Source organism: Rhinolophus hipposideros (assembly GCF_964194185.1).
Source record: "Rhinolophus hipposideros genome assembly, chromosome: 20".
Lineage (NCBI taxonomy): Eukaryota > Metazoa > Chordata > Mammalia > Chiroptera > Rhinolophidae > Rhinolophus > Rhinolophus hipposideros.
Genome location: NC_138066.1, coordinates 18,080,928 through 18,096,971, shown reverse-complemented (window position 1 = coordinate 18,096,971; position 16,044 = coordinate 18,080,928). Strand labels below are relative to the sequence as shown.

Sequence of the window (16,044 nt, the reverse complement as noted above, 5' to 3'; positions counted from 1 at the left end):
ACCCTGTTCCCTGCACCCTCTGCATAGGATTACCAGGCTTCCCAGTTTTCCAGGGATCCTCCCAGTTTAGGGCTCTTGTCCCGGGGTAGTTACTGACGGTTCCACCTTTCCCTCTCAAAAGTGTCCCTGTTGGGTTGGCATAGGATACACTCACCCTCCCCTCTGGAGCCACTTGTCTTCACCTAGCTGCCCACCTGGCCTTTGTCCCCACTGCCACCCTGCTCATCCTCTCTCACCTGCTGCATTAACCAGGGACGCAGGGGAGGGTGGCTGCAGATCTGGGGAAGCTCTGCCCTGGAGCAGGGCCCGGCTTGTGCGGGGAGGGACTTTCCCATATGCCAGTTCCCCAGAAGCCAAGCGTCACCCGCTGGTTAGTGTGTCTCTTTGGCTGCTGGCAAACCCTCCCCCTGGCCTACCCTGACCCCAGTCTTTTTTGTTTTTGTTTATTTTAGAGTATACCATTTTAACTTGAGTTTTACTGTGGAGCCCAGTGAACAATAGTGGGGTGTTTTTGTCCCACCATCAGTAAACATGCTGAGTGTAGAGAGAACCCTCTGTAGAAGACCACTCACCTCCTCTCCATTTTGGGAGTAGCATGTATTGGGGGGAAGCACACAGCCCCCAAACTGGCGTGTGTATTTCTCAAATGCTGGATATGTCTGGCCACTTTCAAACAGCATCCAGGAGGGGTGGTTTTGGAAATGTGTGTTGATGACCCAGAGAAAGATGACAATATGCCAGCTGCCTAGATGGCAGATGTGGGCCCACCTCAAAGCCTCTTCCTCTGTGTCTCCCTTCTGCTGATATTGTGCTGGGGGCTGGACAGGGAAAAGACATGTCAGCACATTGGGAAGCGGGAAGGAAGGAGCAGTGAGGCCCAGGGACACCAGGAGATGGAGCCCAGGGGATGTGTGTTTGTTGAGTGGCTGCATGACATACTGGATCAGGGGTTGCCAAACTGTGGCCCCTGGGCCAAACCCAGCCCACCAGGGGTTTGTTTGTGTAGCCTTTTGAATGGTTTTCACATTGTTAACTGGTGTGTGGGGGGGGAAAGACTATTTTGTGACGTGAAAATTAAATGAAATTCACATTTGTGTCCATACTAAAACTTTTATTGGAACACAGCCACACCCATCTCTTTACATATTGTCTGTGTCTGGGCGACAACGGCAGAGTTGAGTAGTTGCGAGAGAGACCATATGGCCTGCAAAGCTGAAAATGTGCACTCTGTGTCCTGTACAGAAAAACATGTGCCAATTCCTACACCAGATACCTCAGGGTTTATAGGAAAAAGAATGGGACCTGGGAGGCAGCTACAAGACAGGCTCTCCGGTGATGGTGGTGGCTGTGGTGACAGCAGATTCTGCCAGAAGCTGGAGATCTGGTCCCAGGCAGAGGTGGAAAGCACCCGCTTCCACCAGAGGGCAGGAGGGGAACTGAGGGGGAGCCCAGAGCCCAGGGGGCAGCTGAGCAGATTAAAAAGGAATGTGGCAAGAAGACCCCCAGGGAGGCCTCCTGCAGCTGCTTTAACCTCGCACCTGGAGCTCATCCCAGCTGTGAGGGCAGGGTATGGAGCCAGGAAAGCCAGATGTGGCCTGTGATGCCAGGTAGACTGTGCCCTGGGAGAACGAGCTCACTTTATAGAGCAAAGAAGTGGGTACCAGCGCACACATGGCTGGCTGGCTGGGACTAGGTAGAGATGGCCATGCCTCCGCTTTACCAATCGGTTTGTGGCCTTGAACAAGTTACGTACCCTCTGAGCCTTGTCACCCATCTCAGGATGTGATGAGCATTGCATGCGCTGACCTAGTTCATCTAGCAGGAGATACGTACGTTTAAATGCTCATCAGTTACCCTTTTTGACCCCCCCATCTCCTCCCCTTGGACCTGCATTCCTCCATCTCCACACCTCATCTCCCCATGGCACCATTTTTCTGAGGCTTTTCAAGCCCAGACATACCAATACGTAGGCCCAAGACAGCTACTTTCTGAACATTCCAGCCAAGCTCCCCATTCTGTGAGCCCTGACCCTGCCTTATGGGCGGGAGGGAGGCACTAGTGTATGGGATAGGACATCTCCTGGGACATCTGTGCGCTTGGACTAGGCTGGGGTTGAGTTGAAGGAGTGTGGGCCTCACGAGATGACAGGCAGGAGGTCAAGCCCCAGAGTTCAGTCCTGCCCTGGCCAGTCCTGCCTTCTGAACTGGGCCTTTTCAGACCCGTTCTTGGCCAGACTTAAGAGCCTGCAGCCTGTCTGCTCTCATGGTCCCCACCCCCAGAAATTCTGATTTGATTGGTTTTAGGTGGGGCCCAAGCATCAGAATTTTTTTTAAAGCCCCCTAGCGAATTCCAGGGTGCCGCCAGGGTTGAGAGCCGCTGATGTGATCTAACCAAACCCACTCATTTTTTAAGTGACGAAACCAAAGTCAAGAGAGAGGCAAGGTCTGACCCAAGGTAAAGGCGGTTCCAAGGACCAAATCTGACACTTCCTTCGCCGTGCTGGCCAGCGGGGAGGTGGTGGAGCGGCCTCTAGGAAATGACTGATTTCTCCTAGGAGGGGCTTTTCCTTGTTTTCCAGGGCTGTGATAGTAAAGAGGCTGGGCCCAGATGCGGTCCCCAGGCAAAGCCAGTACCCCCCAAACTGTTTGCTGATCTCTTTGGAAATCCCAGGAGGCTGCCTGACTCAGGCCCTCACTGCCTCAGCCCTTCCTGTGCCTCCCAGAATATCCAACTGTTATCCAAGTCTCACCCCTCCCTGTCCCTCAGCCCAAAGGTGGGGAGCAGTGAGGAAGGAACGTGTCAGGTGCTCCCTTGCCAACTGGAGGCATGCAGGCTCCCAGCCTGAGCTGCCATAGAAACACTCCTGCTCTTCCCTCTGCCCCAGCCCCTCGGGTCCCGGCCTCACTGGGTTGTGTGGGGTTCTGGGAGTCCACCTCTGGTCACTTCCTCTGGTGTGACCAGTTCCCAGGGAAGAATCTGTGGTGAAGGATCCTGGCCCTTTAATTAATCCCCATCCAGGGAAGCTGGGGGAGGCCTCTGCCTACACATCCCAGAAATCCAGGTTCTGCAAATGGACCTCGAGTGCTAGCAGCACTGATTGGGGCAGTTGATTGACCCATCCTATGCTCTAGGACTAGAAAGCTAAACAGATAAACAAAGTTTGTTTCTTGGTCTTCCTTCAACCTTGGCCTTCACGCGAAGGCTGGCTTGAGCTGCCACGGGTTCTTGTACGTGGCCCCACACACAGGCATTGAAGCCCCTGGCAGTTCCACTGTCCACCTGACTGACCATGGTGAGTGTGGATGGCTTTTGGTGTAAGCCGGCACAGATTTCTAAGTATAGACCCCAGGCAGCCCCGTGGCTGCCGGTAAGTCCCAGGGTATCATTTGATACCCAGCCTGGCCTGTGACACCGGCCAGCTGCTGAGGGGAGGGGACAGCTGTGTTTGGCCCAGCCCACCTCTTCCTTCTTCTATAGAGAACAAAACAGCAATGTAATTAACACAGACTGGGGGGGACCTCAGTGCCCAACGGACCGTGCCCTCTAATTATTATCAGAAAGAATAACTTAATGTCACCCACTGGAGAACGTACATCGTGTCTTGAGGGCCCAGACAGAGGTGGGGGCCAGTGTTCTCTGGGACTCTTCCTGTCCCATGTTCTCACTGCCCTACTTCTGTGCCCCCATGTTCACCCGACACTCACAGGACCCAGGGGAATCCCCACAACGGGCTGAACTCCATGCCCTCCTCCCTTCTTGGTTTCATGTCCATATTTTCTTTAGACAGAAGCTGAAGTGGGTGGGCAATGGTTCTCCTCAAAGCCTATGGACTCTCTGCCTTTATCCCTTCCCCAGAACAGCAGGGGATGCCCTGGGCTTTGAGACAACTTGGCATCTTCCATCCCTGAGCCTGCAGGCAGGTGGGAGGCCCTCCTGGGTGGTGGGGCCTCTTAGACCTGACAGGCTCTCAGAGCGGCTCCACTTGCCAGGTTGTCAGCAGGGCTGTGAATTCACCTTCAGCAGGTGGTTAAGCTGATTCCCTAATTTGCTTTCGGTTGAGATTACCCAGAACATTTGTACACGAACTACTCTGGTCCGAAATAACTTCCTAATTCAGACTTGGCAGTGCCTATCACCATGGGTGGGCGGGTCACACAAGTGTGTGAGGTTTGGGGGTGCCAGGTTACTTAGGGGGCATTGCTTGAGTTGTGATAGGAGGAGATAGCAGGGTCACTCCAGAGGCCTGCACAGCCACTAGGGCAGCATGCCTGTTGTCTAGCCGCAGGCCCAGGCGATAGCTAGGGGCACGTGATTTCTTCATAATACTGGTTCCCCTGGTTCCAGCATGCTTGCCTCATGCACTCTCCCCTCTTGATTGAATTCACTTCAGGTCCGAAGACACTTGTAGGAGTTGGAGGGCTGAGCACTTTGTTTCCATGGTGGGGCCCCAGAGCCACGTCGGGTGCCCCACTGAGGCCTGGCCACTCCGGGATATGCAGCCCAGGGCACTTGCTGCTGAGCCGCCATACCTCCCCATTTGCCTACAAAAATAAAGCTTTAGAAGTTGCTGATCAGACAGATCTTTGGAATGTGTCAGATTCTTCACACAGGGTCTCCATGAAAAGCTCTGGGGACTCTGTGTGACCATGGATATAATTGTTTGGTCTGCACAGATTTGCATTAGCTGCCACCATGTAAAAATCAGCCATTTTAAAATAAAAATTCAGATTTCTTTAGTACCAGAAGATCTGGCGCCTCTCCCATAGCCTCCCCTTGTACCCCAACACTGAGTGAGGTCATCGTCCTCGCTGCTGTCAGGTTTCTTGTTATTTAGTAAAGAGACAAGGAGAGTATTTCTAGTTCTTGTATCTCCATCAAAAGATAGATCAAGGGGGCCTCGCCCCACTGATCTCATTTCTTCCCAAGGCCTAGCCCTCAGGCTATATTTGAGACCCCCCCCCCCCACTCTACCAGGTAAACCAGCTGACTGACTGGTGGATAGCTTCACTGCCTGCAGTTTTTATAGACAACAGAGGGGTCCCTCTCCCTAGTTCAGTGATCCGACCCTGCAGGGAAGAGGGATCAGGGAAGAGAAGAAACCATCAGAAATCGTGGTGGTGATGGTGTGCTAAGCACTCACATTTCATTGATGGACAGGCAGAGTTCACACTCCTGGAAGCCACGCTTGTCCTTAGAGAGGCTGGGGCAGTTGCATTTTAGTGGGACTCTCGATAGGCTCTTCTGTCCCGTTCCCCCGCCCCCCAATTTTGTTTTGTGTTTTGTCAATCCTTGGTTTGAATCAGAGCATAAAGAGGGGGCAAAGGAGGGAAGGGAAGGCAGCCCCTGGTCCCTTAACTCCGTGGGGCGCAGTGATCTCTGAAGCTTCAGAGGAGTGGAAAAAACTTTGCAGCTAATTTGAAACTGTAAGGGAATGCCTGTTTGTTTTCATTCATTTTTTTTTTTAAGGGAATGGATTTGAACATATTCTGTCTTTCTCTTTTTCAGGGCATTACTTTACTTGCCAAAGAATTCCCACTTTACAATATAGTTTTTTGGGGGGTTTTGTTGTTGTTTTCAGAAAGCAGGTAGAAATTAATTCCTTTAACATACTTTGAAAAAATCATTTCCCCCAAAAGGTAGCTGCTGCACACTCAGGCTTTGCCAGGCTACGGAGGGACAGACAATAGGAATAATTGAAGGTGCTTTGGGGTCCCGCACATTTGCGTTTCAGCTCTAACGCTGCCAAATCGCCTTGCAGAAGGTCTCTGACCCTCAGTAAAATGGGCTTAACTGCCCCTCCTTGCTGAATTGTTTTGAGTAGAGATAGTACGCAAAGCACTGGACGTATTGTACTGGCAAGTAGTTTGTAATAATAAATGTAGTTATGATGTTTGAGAAACTGAAATTGGTGTGGGTGGGGAGGAGAGAAATATAAAGAAAGAAAAGCATCCCTACTACATTGCAGATTGTAGTTAGATTGGGGATTGGGTTTTTAGGCTTGTTGGAAACTTGCTGAGTCATCACAGTCTTGGGAAATGAAATGTAGGAGTGTGGGTAAGAACTGAGGCCACTCCAGGGATAGGTGGAGTGTTGTTTTGTGAAGTTGGGTAAAGGTCAACGTCACTCCCTTTGTTCTTGCCCTGCCAATGTTGCCAACTTGCTTTTCATAGTAAAATGAGGGGGAAAGATGTCAAAAGTCCATTTCGATGGAGTGTTACTTAGGGCAATAAAGGAAGACACACTGATGAACAAAAGCTTCTGCCTTGGGGACCATTATCTAATCGGCCCCTTCTCTGTGCTGTTATCATCAGTTTCCTGTGACGCTTTAGTTTTATCTCCTGGAAGGATTTTTGTCCAACCAATGATGATGAGCTGCTTCTGGGTGCATTTGGTGCTTATTTCTAATTGTGGGTGTGAGTCATTCTGAAGAGGTACAGGATTCTTGTCCACAACTCTGGAGACTGAAGGCTATACAGGTGAGACACAAAGGTGGGATGGGAGGGACGTGACCAGACTCCAGGGGCCACATGCCGGGCTGCAGCTGTGGCCCCCACCCCCAGGAATTACAAAGCCCCCAAACCATTGCCCCACTGACTCACAGCCAGTGTCTTCATCAGGTTCCGTTTTGACATTTGAATCTAAGATTTATGGCAACGGACTGACTGACAAAAACGTTGTTCTTTTAAAATAAAATTAGACCCAGCTTTCTAAAATAGATGAAAATCAACTTAGATTCTCAAGAACCTGTAGCTTTATATGCATCATCTGATATGGGATGTCTGGTCTTGCCTGTTACAGAAAATCTGAAAAATATAGAAAGGGTGGGGCCAAAGAGGAAAAAAAAACAGGTCTTACCACTGGTCACGTAGCTCTTTGAGCTTTCTCTAGGCTAAGCCATATGTTATTTTGCAGTGCAATGACTTGTTTTCATGTCAGTCACCCCGCAAGCCACTTGAGGCCAGGGACATGTTCCATTGTGCTGTATGTCTGCTCCAGGCTCAAAGCCGTCAGAGCTAGAGGTGTTTCTTCCCTCCTTGATGAGAGAAAAGACCACACGCTTTGAAGTCAGTTAGGTCTTGACTCAAATACTCACACCTTGTATTCGTTGTCTGTTGCTGTGTAACCAATCACCACAAATTTAGCAGCTTAAAACATCCCCCATTTTTTAGCTTACAGTTCTGTAGGAGGAAGACTGAATGGAGGAGTCCAGGCGGGCTCAGTTAACTTCCCTCCTTAGGATCTCACCAGGCCAAAGCTGAGCTGTCAGCCAGGCTGGCCTTTTACCTGGAAGCTTTGGGAAGAAGTCATGTTCAAGTGCATTCAGATCATTGGCAGAATCTAGTTCCTGGTAGTCGTGGAGGCTCCCTTTTCCTTGCTGGTCTACAGGGGGCCACACTCTCTCCTAGAGGCCACCCACATGCCTTCTCAGGGGGCCTGTCCACCTTTCAAGTCTGCAATGGAGTCCTTTTCATGCTTTGAGTCTCTCACTTTCTCTATGCTACTTTGAACCCTTGAAAGGTTTTGACTGAGAAGTAAGTAAGGTAAGGTGGTAAGGGCCCATACAATGCTTGGTGAGGGTTAATTCTTTGTAATCCTTCTCTCACTAAACCAGTTTTATTTGAAATCTATCTCGAATGATTCAAATACAGTGCCACAAAACTGTAAAGGGTCGTCTTTATCTCAAGTACTTGTCATTCTAGAAAGTTGTCATGATTCATCATTTTTCTGGGCAGAGGAATGAAAAGAAACAAGAAGGGCAACATGCCCTGATCAAAACTTTTCTGATATTTTTTTTCCTTGTCCCCCACCCCCAGCCCTGAAGCTTAGGCGTCTCTCCTTCAGCTGCTGTCTCTGGGAGTACTGGGGGTGGGGGCGAGAGCTGGCCTTCTGAGTCCTCAGACAAGTGGTGGCTCCGGGTCAGAGGCCGGCCCCCCAGCAGCTGGCCTCTGCCACTCAACCGGGAGGCCCGCCCTGGCCAGGGAGGGAATGAAGAGGGCACTGGAGCCTCCTGAGTACTCACCAGCTCTCTCTGCCTCTCCCCTCTGTGCCTTCTCAGGAGATCCTCCGAGAGCTCACGCTGGATGCCCTGCTGGACATGAATGAGGCCAAGGTGAAGGAGACGCTGCGGCGCTGTGGGGCGAGTGTGGAGGAGTGTGGCCGCCTGCAGTACGCCCTCACCTGCTTGCGGAAGGTGACAGGCCTGGGTAGGTAGGGCCTGCCTCCCCGGCACCGAGGCCAGCCCCATCGGCTCCTTCTCCCACCACCTCAGCCTTGACACCAGCCTTCTCTCCTGGTCTCAGCCTTCTCAGCAGCCTGGCCGGATGCTGGGGGGCACAGCCTTTGCTGAGGTGGATGATGGGGTGTGACCGGTGTGGCCCAGCGTTTCTGGGGCAGCTTGGAAAGGCCAGGGTAGACATTCAGGAAGTATGTGATGGGCCTCGCCTGAGACAGAGGCTGTCCCTGAGTCAGAGGGCTCAGATTTGGACTGATCTGGCCGGTATGAACATGGGAAGCGTTAGCCATTGTTAGAAATCCCAGGCGGGTCTGCTGGGCGGGACCCTATATAAATTTCCCCTTTGGAGAATATTTGTTGGCCTCTGTGAACTCTCCAACAGCTTCTTGCATTCCATCCCCTCTTTCTACCCTAGCTCATCCTCAGACCCACCCTCTCCTGCCCCTATCAGCTGGCGAGGCTGTGTGCTCAGAAGGCACACGCTGATTTGGGCTCAGCCTGAGCCAAGCAGGATTTGAGAAACTATAGGGCGTTTCAGCCCTGACTGTGTCTATGGCCGCCCCAGGCAAAGGGTGTCATCCTGGCATTATGATGTGCTCCTAGGGAATTATTTGCAGGCTTTCTAAATCTTGCCTTGGAAACGGCTTCAAATGCCCTGGCTTAACACTCCCACTACCAACCACACAGATAAGGCTTTGAAATGAGCCTAAGGAGTGGAATTAGCCCTGGTTTTTAATTATCTGAACCACCTGTCTTATCTCCCACTGCCTGGGGCTTAAGGAAGGCACAGACGTTTACATTCTGCTTGATTTTATTTTTTTCCCCCAGAGAGGATTGGGCTTAATTTCTTCCCTGATCTCATTGTACCAAGTCCTCCTCTGAACACAGAGCCTATGTGGAGAACTTCACTCAGTTCAGAAAACCTCAAAACACCAGACCTCCTGGCAGGTGCCAGGATAATAAACATGACAGAGATGGGGTCAGAATTCTCTTCCCCATACTTTACAGAGGAGGAAACTGAGCCCAGCGAGGGGAAGTAACTTAGCCAAGGACACACAGCCATTGGTGGCAGAGACCGTCTGTAGGCCTAAACATTAGTGGAGGAGTGAGCTATCAAGTGGTGGTGACCCATTTACATTAGGAAGGCCGCTGGATGCCAAGACAGGGAGCTCACTAACTTATTAAGCACTAATTTATTAAGCCAGGTACTTGATGTACATGTGGCAAGACCCTTTTAAGAGGTGGTAGTAAGCTCCTTTTGTAGCTAGAGCACTGGAGGCATGGGGCAAGCTGTTTGGGGTACCTCACCTGGCATGCGGCAGAGCTGGGCTTAGAACTCAGGTTTCTTCCCCAGGGGTTGCTTTTTCCATTGTGCCCCAGAGGAGGCACTTGGGGAAAGGGTCTTTTCCCCGTCCTCCTCTCATTCAGTCTCAGCGTGTGGTTCCTCCTCATCCCCAAGAGGGTCCTTGCCACATCTCACCCACGTGGGCCTGCGCAGTGGTGCCACACTTCAAGGGCACCTGCCGGGACCGGTGGGTACCAGTGATTGCCCTGTCTCTCGGATCATGCAGGCATCTTCATTGTACCCAACAGGGCTTGGTTAGCGCAGCCTAGTTATAGTAAAAGTGGACTTTGGAATTAGACTGCCTGGGCCCAGTACTCTACTCAGCCACTTCAAGTCTGTGGGACGTGGGTCAGTTATGTAATGCCACTGTGCCTCAGTTTCCTTATCGGTAAAATGGAAATAATAACAACACCTCACATAGGGTGGTTGTGAGGACGAAATTAGTTAAGGTCAAGTGCTTAGAACAGAGCCTGGTGCATATTAGGTATTCTTTTCAGTATTACGCTCTCACGGGATGGAAAATACTGAAGTCATGTCCCTTGTGGTCTCTGGTCTTAAGAAAGGTGAGTAAAAGATGGTTCTCTGAGCCAGTGGCTGGTGAACAGGGGACTGTCATGCCAGCTGATACTTTCTGTCCTTCGTCCATAGCAGACATCACTAATCAGTCCCTGATCTCTTCCTACTGAGTGACTCCAGCGTCAGTATCTATTGACTACTGTTGATACGCACATCAAGACCCACTTGGCATCCCTGAGCTGGCTCAAAGCAGTGGCCATTGAATAGGCAATTTGAAGAATTTGGGGCTTGTTTCCTTTGTTGGCAGACTTGCCCATGGATTCGTGGAACTCATTCTCTCATCCCCTGAACAAGAAATGTGTCAGTACCTCCTATCGGCCAATATGCAAGTTCAAGTGTAAGCCATGGCTGCAGTTCCAAAGGAGCAAGCAAGCACAAGGAACACACAGACTAATTCATTCTGCCAAGTTGATTCATGAATAGAAAGTCACCATGCAGTGAAGTAGGAGGAAGGGCATTTGAGGAGGGGATGGAATGTACAAAGAAACCCTAAGAATTGTGAAGGCTAATCTGTCTCCACCATCCCTGATAAATGGCTATGTGGGCCTGGCTTGACTACCTCTGATGACAGAGAGCTTATTACCTCACAAGGCTGTGCCATTATAGGTTATTCAGAACTGATAGCCTCGTGGGAGGAGGCCAGTGTGGTGGTTGGGACCACAGGCTCGGTTCCTGTCCCACCACTTGCTTAGCTGTATGACCTCAGCAGTGTACGTGGCCTCTCTGAATCTCAGCGACCTCGCGTGCTGGAAGGATGAAAGGAGAAGGGATACAAAGCACAAAGTGGAATGATTTCTGGGCAGAAGATCATTTTGTCATTTCCTATACTTCTCATTCATTGATAAGTATGAGAAGGGTGGCGTCCTCTTTCCAACAACAGGGTCTCCAGATAGCGTCCTTTCTCTCTGCCCCCACCCCTCCAGTATCTCCCCATCTCCTATAAGGTCAAATCTAAAGTTCTTAGCAGGACAGATATCCAAGGCCCCTCCTGAGCTGGCCCCAAGTGGGCTGACCCTCCAGCTTCAAGTCTTGCGCCTCCCTGGCTTGTCCTGACCTCTCAAGGCACACAGAACTCTTCGTAATTACGGGAAAGTGCCATGTGTTCCCTACCTTTCCACATGCTGTTCCCTCTTCCCGGTATACCTGCTCCATCTGTTCCCTAGCTGGCTCAGCCCCGGTACCACCTCCTCTGGGAAGCCCCCTGACCTCCCAGGCTGTTTAGGGTCCTTCTACTCAGGGCTCCCTCAGTCCCCATGCATTTTTGTGTCAGCACACAGCTCACTGTGCTGAGTGCCTGTTACCCTCATTGGACTCTTCAGGCTCAGTGGATATGTCTTTTTCATGCCTTGATACCCAGCATCCAGCATATGCTTGAATGAATGGACAGACTGTGCCACTGAGTTAGAACCCCCCCTACTCAAGGTCTTAGGGGCCTCAGGCAGAGGGTCACTGTGGGGGTAGGGTACCCAGTCACTCACAGGCTCCTCTCAGAAGGAAGTGGCTACTGATCGCTTTGTAGCTGGATCTCTTGGCTGGCAAAGTCCAAGGACGATTTCCTATTGCAAGGTTGGTGCAACCCTTTTTCCTCACATTTGAATTTTCTCCAAATGGAGTTACCTCTTTACACACTCCAGCTTCTCTTTCCTAACCACTTCCCCTCTCTGGGGTCACCCACTTTTGGGGTGGCTTTGCCAGCTTGCTCCCCTCAGACCTTCCAACAAGAGCCCTGCACAAGCCATTCCCTTTCTGGACCTCATTTTTCTCTCTGTAAAACAGGGACAGCAATGTCCACACTGGTGACCTCGGGGTCAGTTAGATAAGGTGGGAGATTATGTGTGTGCCAGATAAAGGCTGGTAGTGGACACCTTCCACTAAAGAACTGTGCAACTTTGGACAAGTGTGTAACCTCTCTGGGCCCTGGCTGTGTCCACTGTTAATCCTTCCAGCCCCAGCCATCGATGATTCAATTTCTCGGCCCACAGGAGGGGAGCACAGAGAGGACTCAGGCTGGAATTCGTTGGATGCCCGGCGGGAAAGTGGCTCAGGGCTTTCCACAGACAGCCTCTCACCAGCCAGCCTGCCCTGGTCCACAGGGGGCTCCCAGCTGGGCAGAATGGGCAGCAGTGCCCAGGGCCCTCGCTCCGTCTCCGTATCAGCGCTGCCCACCTCGGACTTCTCAACCCCTGGCCCCAACGAGGGTCTCACGGACACCTATATGCCCCTGCATGCCAGTGGCCGGCTGACCCCCCGCGCCCTGCATAGCTTCATCACCCCTCCAACGACGCCCCAGCTGCGACGGCACACCAAGCTGAAGCCACCTCGGACGCCGCCCCCACCCAGCCGCAAGGTCTTTCAGCTGCTGCCCAACTTCCCCACACTCACCCGGAGCAAGTCCCACGAGTCTCAGCTGGGGAACCGCATCGACGAGGTCTCCCCAATGAGGTAAGTGCTCCTGCCAGACAGATGCTAAATTTGCTGTCCACTGAAAGTTTTGACTATAGTTTTCTCATTATAAAGGGAACATAGACTCCATTTAAAAAGGACATAGAATCAATTAATATAGAAGTATACAAGATAAAAAGTGACAGGTACTCAGTGCACTCCCCAAACTACCTTAATAGATTGGGCTGGATCCTACTAGATTTTTTTGTATGTGTGTACACACACGCACACACATACACACACGCACAAGTGAAATGATGCCATGTATCAGTCAGGAGAGACTGGGTTATGCTGCAGTGACAAATATCCCCCAGATCTCTGGGTCTTAAGACAACGAAGATTTATTATCTTGCTAATGTTGCCTGTCCATCGTGGGTCAACCTCATTCCACGCCCCAGGCTGATGGTACAGCCACTGTCTGGAATATTCCACTGTGGCAGAGGAAGAAAAGAATTTTAGATGTTACACAATAGCAGTTAAACATTCTTTCCTGAAACTTCTAATCACCATTCATGGTCCTACCCAAACAAAGGAACCAAGAAATGTAATTCCCCCATGTACCCAGAAAAGAAGAACTAGACTATCTGGCTAAGACCTCTAATGATTATCAAAAAACCATGAACTCTATTCTGTAACCTATTTTTTTCAACTTACCTTGATACCTCTGAGAACTTCATGCCAGCACATGCAGATATGCGTTACTCTTTTATTTATTTTTTAAAAATTATTTTAAATCATTAGTAACAGTCACTTGGTCCAAAATGCAAAAGCTTTGTAGTTTATGTAGTTCATCTTTACAGGGGCATGTAGTACAAAATTCATCCCTACCATTTTTCTTCAGTCACCATTTCCCTTTTCTGGAGCCAACCAAGTTATCAGTTTTATATATATTTATAATTATTCAAACTACCTCATCTTTTTAACATATTCCTATCATGTTATCGTACAGTTTAACTCCTCCCCTCTTGATGGACGTTGAGGTCATTGTCATTTTTGCTATTACCAAAATTGCCCTTGTCATATACCCTTGTGAGCAAGGCAGAGGGGGAGGAGGGAGTTTTCTTTGGGAGACTCTTACCTCCTTGTACTTTTGAGAGTTGGGGCGTCTGGCTTCTCTCGTGAAATGGGCACCCCTTTTCTGGTTGGGTGGGCTTGTTTCCCCCCCACCCCAGTGCAGGCCATCTTAGGTCCCTTATGGGATGGATCCTGGACATCTCTAATGGTTTTGAGTATGTCACCCAAAGAGAGAAATACATGCTGTGATGTATTCTGCCACCCCCGATCCTGCTGTCCTTCTGGGGCCTGGATGCTCCCTCCCCCACCCCACCCCACCCCCCAAGGGACTGCAGCCTTTATGCCCCTCTGGATACTTTTGTCTCAGACAGCAGTGATAACTATCATGTGGACACATAGTCATGTGAATAAGAGGGCACCACAGTGGGCAAAACCCAATGCGTCTGTGTCTCATTTTCTCCTGAAAAGAGTGTTAGGAGGGCCCTGGTCTCATCCTGGCTCCCGGCAGAGAATAGAGCCTTGGGCAGATCCCACGGCTGGTGAACTGGGCCTCAGACCCTGGGATTCTGCATCGGGTCCCCACAGAGCCACCTGAACTAGCATGCCGTGGATGCTCAGGCCACCTGGCTGCCCTCAGTGATCCTGGAGGGCAGACTGAGTAGCCTGGGTTTCCCAGCTTTCGTCATCCCTACAGCAGCGGCAGCCCCAGAGAGATGCTGCTCAAGGCATGTCCCCTCCTGATCCTGTGTGGGGGCCACATTTCTGTTCTCACAACTGTTCTCCCTGCCCTCCTGCCCCAACCGCTTCCTCTGTGGCCGACTGAGCCCTTCTCCTGCCTAGACCCTGAGTACCCCTCTTCCCGGGGCTCTGGGTTGGGTTTCCCACTAACACGCATGTGACCTTGGGAGACTGAGCCTGTGTTTCTTCACCTGTGAAATGGAGAGTACTGTAATTGCTGCTGGGTGGTTGGCGAGGTTCAGATAAGCAAATATATTAAAGTGCACAGTGCCCTCTCGGCAGTGGGGGTTGAGGTGGCAGAGAGGGCACTCTTAGCCCTTCCCATTGAGGAAATGTCCCCACAGACACTCAGCCAGCCTGGCCCCGTGCCCTAGGGGCTCAAAGTCCTCATCCCAGCACTTGGTCTGCTCCCTCCCATAGGGGTGATATTTTGGGGAACACACTGAGCCAGTATGGTGACTTAATCCTGTTTTCTCTCTGTTTTGTCTTTTCTAGGTTTGGTAAGAGTGATTCAATTTCGTCCCCTCTGCCACCCAGGAGCCGTGTTTGTGTTGCTGTCTCCATCGGGGGTGGATTTCTTTGACCCTCTCTTAGTCCATTCTGCCATTCCAGTCCAAAAGCAGAGGTGCTGGGAACTGCCTCAGGAAATAGTTCTAGAACAGGTGGCCTTCAGATGACAAGGTGGCCTCAGCCCCGCCAGCAGCATCTCTTTGTGAAGCAGAGATCTTGGGAATGTCACAGTTCGTGGGCAGTCCTCCATAGTGGGCCCTCTTTGCACCTTGCCCTCCCTATAGGTGACATCTGGCAGGGAGGGTTTACCTGTTGGGCTGCTGTGGGAACGCCACACTCCCAGGAAGTGTAGGTGGACATTAGCCATTTACTGATGCCAGCCGACTTCTTGGGACCATTCTCTTCAGAAGAGGGACATCTCTGGAGGCAGGAATGCAGCTCTGCTCTGAATGAGGCCCTCAGAGATTGGAGGGGCGAATGCCCCCTTGGGAGGGAAGGAGGAAGCTCGGACGGCCCTGACAACCCTTCCGACCCCTCCACCTCTGGAGGTTCTTGTATGTGGCTATGCTGTGGGGCTTCTCTCTCCGGAGTCTAAGCTGAGAGAAACAGCGTGCCTGTGGAGTATGCTTTTACTTGTCTCAGTGGAAATGCAGAGACGTCTGCTGTCTGCCTGAGCAAAGTAGCAGTTTATTTTCGATCTATCCTGAGCTGGCTAAGTAGAGTGATGAGGCTGTCGATTGGGTCTTAGAGATGAGAGGAGATCAGTGACTGTGCTGAAAGGCCCCCCAGGGTGAGGAAGGAGGGAGGCTGCACTTCCCTCTCCCCAGGGCATAGGAGGAAACTCCAGGGCCCTCACAGAGCCAAGGAGAATCCAGCACCTCCTCCCTAGGACAGTCGCCCTGGCCCTGTCGTCTTCCCGGTTGCTGTGATAATGAGGGGCCATCCCAGTGAGGCTGCTTCCCCAGCGTGCCAAGAAGGCAGAACGAGGCCTTCGGGGCCAGTATTTTGTCTACTCAGAGACAGTCGATAGATATCCTGGCACTTGGACTCCCTCACCTCCCTCTGCGATGCCTGTGGCAAACAACAACTCAGTTACAGACTGTACTCAGAGGTAGATGGTGGAACTCATTTTTCCACAGTCTGATTCTCTTGGGGTAGCAGCTTAACCCCTTTTACACTCAAGTGC

At 51.2% G+C, this 16,044-nt stretch overlaps 1 protein-coding gene across 4 annotated transcripts in view; it reads left to right on the top strand.

The window, feature by feature from the left end:
* Nucleotides 1-16,044, top strand: part of KSR1 (kinase suppressor of ras 1) — a gene marked incomplete at its 5' end in the record, with an annotated part of 144,391 nt that overhangs the window by 90,761 nt on the left and 37,586 nt on the right. For 3 of the 4 annotated variants that reach the window (XM_081028635.1, XM_081028634.1, XM_081028636.1), the window contains 2 exons: nucleotides 8,057-8,204; nucleotides 12,137-12,596. In XM_081028635.1, coding sequence (XP_080884761.1) covers nucleotides 8,057-8,204; nucleotides 12,137-12,596 — 608 coding nt within the window. Of the gene's footprint in view, nucleotides 1-8,056; nucleotides 8,205-12,136; nucleotides 12,597-14,843; nucleotides 14,897-16,044 lie in introns of all 4 variants that reach the window. The other variant, XM_081028633.1, reaches the window with a different exon arrangement.